Source organism: Mesoplodon mirus, assembly GCF_964341445.2.
Source record: "Mesoplodon mirus genome assembly, chromosome: 5".
NCBI classification, from domain to species: Eukaryota; Metazoa; Chordata; class Mammalia; order Artiodactyla; family Ziphiidae; genus Mesoplodon; species Mesoplodon mirus.
In genome coordinates this window covers 6,913,849-6,917,545 of record NC_138980.1, presented here as the reverse complement: position 1 = coordinate 6,917,545, position 3,697 = coordinate 6,913,849, and the positions used below count along the sequence as shown (strand labels likewise).

At 42.0% G+C, this 3,697-nt stretch overlaps 1 protein-coding gene across 1 annotated transcript; it reads right to left on the bottom strand.

The window, feature by feature from the left end:
• Window positions 1–385: 385 nt before the first annotated feature.
• On the bottom strand, window positions 386–3,179 carry LOC309803664 (ubiquitin carboxyl-terminal hydrolase 1-like). Its single transcript, XM_082620229.1, has one exon. The coding sequence runs from the start codon at window positions 3,047–3,049 to the stop codon at window positions 836–838; it is 2,214 nt and encodes a 737-aa protein (XP_082476355.1). The 5' UTR covers window positions 3,050–3,179; the 3' UTR covers window positions 386–835.
• Window positions 3,180–3,697: the final 518 nt, after the last annotated feature.

Below are 3,697 nucleotides of genomic sequence, written 5' to 3'. Positions count from 1 at the left end.
GGTCTGTCAACTACAGCCAGTGGCACTTTTCCTAGTCATGCTTCAAATGACACTGTGATCCTCTGTTTTGTGCACTTTCAGATTCTTTCCCCAGGCCTATTTTGCTACGTTATTATAGCTTGGCGTCAAGTTCTATGGTAAAGCGTTTGTCTTCTTCCATGCGGTTCAACACCCCAGCCAATGATCTGTCTTTCTTACTTCCCTTGAGTCAAGCTCATGGTGACTCTTGGCTATCCAGGTTATAGAACTCTCCTTAGTAATATTTTAGCCAATATTTTCTGAGGGCTACTGAATGCCAGAAACTATACTAAGCATTTTCCATGCATTACTTCATTTAACAGCTGCAGCAAACCGCTGGTACAGCTGTTCATACACGTGCCTCTAATACAGCCCATCAAAGATCTGGCTTCATGACTTACACAAGTGAATGTACTGAAATGAGATTCTGCTTCTTAGCTGAAAAACCACAGAACCTATAAACATCATGTAGATAATTACTCCAAAATATGGAGATAAAAATACAAGCACTTTATTTGAAAAAGCAAACACAAAAGATAGGTGTAAATTCAAAGTGTTTAAATGCTTCCATTTTGAATAATTCAGTTAAGAACCTATACAAGTTTGTTCCCAGAAGCTAATGCATCAATCCCTAGTCTCCACTAAGGATAAAGGAATTCTAAAAATTAACATGGTTTTCAATAACTCAGATTTCACTATTTATATAGAAACCTAGAGAGACCCATAATATCCAATAGCTTCAAAAGATAAGCTAAAGACTTTTTGATGTAATCAATTTACCAATGTTTAATATACACACAAGGAAAATACACTCACTCTATAATTTCTTATAAAATAGCAAGTAAGGAGTAGATGTAGGAGATGTAGAAGGGGAAAGAGAATTCAAAAAGTCCTTCTCTTCAGTAACTTTCACTTGAGAATCATTAAAAAGCAACCACTTCCCCTCATACTCCTTTAAGCTTTGCACTGCATATGAAATTTTGTTTTCAAAATCACTCATGCTAATGCCTGTTTGGCCATTGGATTCCTTGTTTCTATCAGATTCATGGGTCCCATTAGTATTGTTAGTCTCAGAATTTCTATTTTCAGCAAACGCTGTACTGGCAACTTTATCAGGATGAGATGCTTTGTTGTATAACTCATAACCTGCTTGAGTCTTTTGTCCTCTGAGAAGTCCAAGAGTGTCTACATTTTTTTTGTTCAAAACTTTACTTGGCTGGGTATTTCCACTGACTCTAATCGACACTTCTTCATCGTCATAGTTTTTGACCACACCCCTTGCTTCCTCCTCATTCAGTGGTTCTGGCTTACCTACTTCACACATTTGGTCGATCACAAAATTTTCCTCATCTAGTTCTAAACTGTTAAGGTCAGTGACTTTCACAGAAGCAGTATAATGCCCGCTACTAATTGTAATGCCACTATGCATCACAACTGCAAATAATCCATAGCTGTCATTGGTTGGCTTTGTGCTCCATTCTTCTAGTGACAGTTTAAGAGGTATCAGTAAAGGAGTGTTGATCTTGGAAAGTCCACCACCATAACAATCAAACTCGAAGCCACTAGCAGCAAAGCACTTCAAATGAATAGTTAGAACTTCAGGCATTGCGTCAAACAAAAGACTTCGTTCAGCTTCCGTATAATGATGGCAATTTTCACAGAAATATTTATTTTCTCCTACAATCCTCTCCACTGAAGCAAACTGGGAAATTGCCCATCTCAGGGTCTTCATGTCTGGTTTTGGCTCTGAAGAACTTTCAGGACTCTCCTCTGCTTTGGAAAGCTCATCTTCTTGCACTGGTACGATGACGTCTTGAAACTCTTCTCTTCTTTCTGTTAAACTTTCACATTCTAAGCAACGAGTCCTTATTACCAGCTGACCTTGAAATAGTTTCTCCACCAGCTCAAAACCAATTGGCTCTGCACCTTTGTTGATGGGCTTAACTTCCTTAACAGGCATAACATTCTTCCCTGGAGATTCAAGTCCACAACCATCAGCTGTATTATCATTCTCATACTTCCCCATGTCCTCTTCAAGACCACATTCATTTTCTTTAGGTTGTCCTTTGGATTCTTGGTTTGTTGTTATTTTACCCAGACTAAGGGATTTAGAAATAATGCTGGGTTGCTTAGCTGTAGACTTGAACCAGTTTCTCTTAACTCTTGATTTCTTTTGTGAGGGTCTTGCACTCTCATTTTCAGAAATGTACTTGGGGATGATTTTAGCAGGAATATCTGATGAATCAACTGTAGCTTTTCTTTTTGATCTGGTTTGTCTCTGGTTTGCTTTCAAAGACTGGTGGTCCTTAGAGACTTTAACGTTTTTCTTCATGTTACCAAGTTCAGTGTCACTCTTTCTTTTCCCATGTACTTTTGGCAGTTTTTCTTTATAGTCTTCAGAATGCCTCATACTGTCCATCTCCATGCTGTTATGACCACTCATTTCCTCTTTCGGATGTTTTTCTTCTACCTTAGTAGATAACTCTGCCACATTTTTTACTCCTTTTTTTAGGAGTTGGCATGTTTCTTGAATGTGTCCCAAAATACACTGTAATACTTCCTGTGCATCATGCTGTAGATATCCTCCATACATAGGGTTGAGTTTCCTGAGTGTGTTAAGTAGTCGCCTTGGCTGAGTAGCAAGTTTACGAGTATATTTCTCTGGATGTAAGAGAAAACTAGCCTGAAGCTGTTCGACTGAAAGGATCAAGGAATGTAAGCTGCATATTAGTTCAAAACTTACTGAAGAATCTCCTTTGCAGTTTCCCTTAGCTTTTTGACTGGCTTCATCTTTTAGGGCTTCTTTCTTCCTTGAAATACTATTAAATAAGTGCTTCACTCCAGATTTAAAACCAGGACAAAAATATAATACCTGAAGTATACTATTAAGATAACAAGTATTGCCGAGATTATTCAGTCCCACAAACGGTAACAAGTTTTTTCTCTTCTCACGGTTGACACGTGAGGACTGTGCTGCAGGAATAACTTGATCAATTTCAGATCCTCTGTATTCAGAAGTTTTTTTCTTCATTTCCTTGAGAATCTGTGAAATCCAAGGCTCTCTTGGTTTCCTTTTTCTGAAAAAACTTCAAGGGACGTCTGGTTTTTTTTGAGGGACTACCTCTTGAAAGCCTATTACTTTCACGAGGTATGACACGGGGCATTTTCTCTTCAAATCCCAAGGAGTTGAGGAGAATTCATTTATACAGGGACCCTGTAATCACCAAGCATATGTAGAATATAACATTTGCCCAGGGGCCGTCTCTTCTGCTATACCATTTCTTGCTCCTGGCTGTCCTTATCACTGGGGGTTGTGACATCACCAATGTTTCTCCCGTAACTATGGTCATGGCCCAGAGCGAGGTCCGCGGCGGTGACGCCGACAAGTCTAACCGGGCTGAGGGCGGGGGCGACAGGTGAGCCCCTGCCCCGAGCCTGCGGGGGCCCGCGACCCACGGAAAAGCTGGCCGGATCGCCCTCCCCGCAGGGGAGTGCCCATTCGCTCTCAAGAGCGGGAACCCGGGCTGCGGCTCGGTCCTGCCTGGGCGCCGGCACCGACTACATCCCCGAAGCGGCGCCCGCCCCCGTCCCCGCCCCCGTCCCCGCCCCCGTCCCCGTCCCCGCCCCAGGACGGCAAGGAGCGCCAGAAGCGGCTCCGCTCGCCCGGCGCCCGAACCGC

Bases quoted from the DNA above. Each gene is read 5' to 3' on its own strand.
- LOC309803664 (XM_082620229.1), bottom strand. From the start codon at position 3,049: ATGAAGAAAAAAACTTCTGAATACAGAGGATCTGAAATTGATCAAGTT.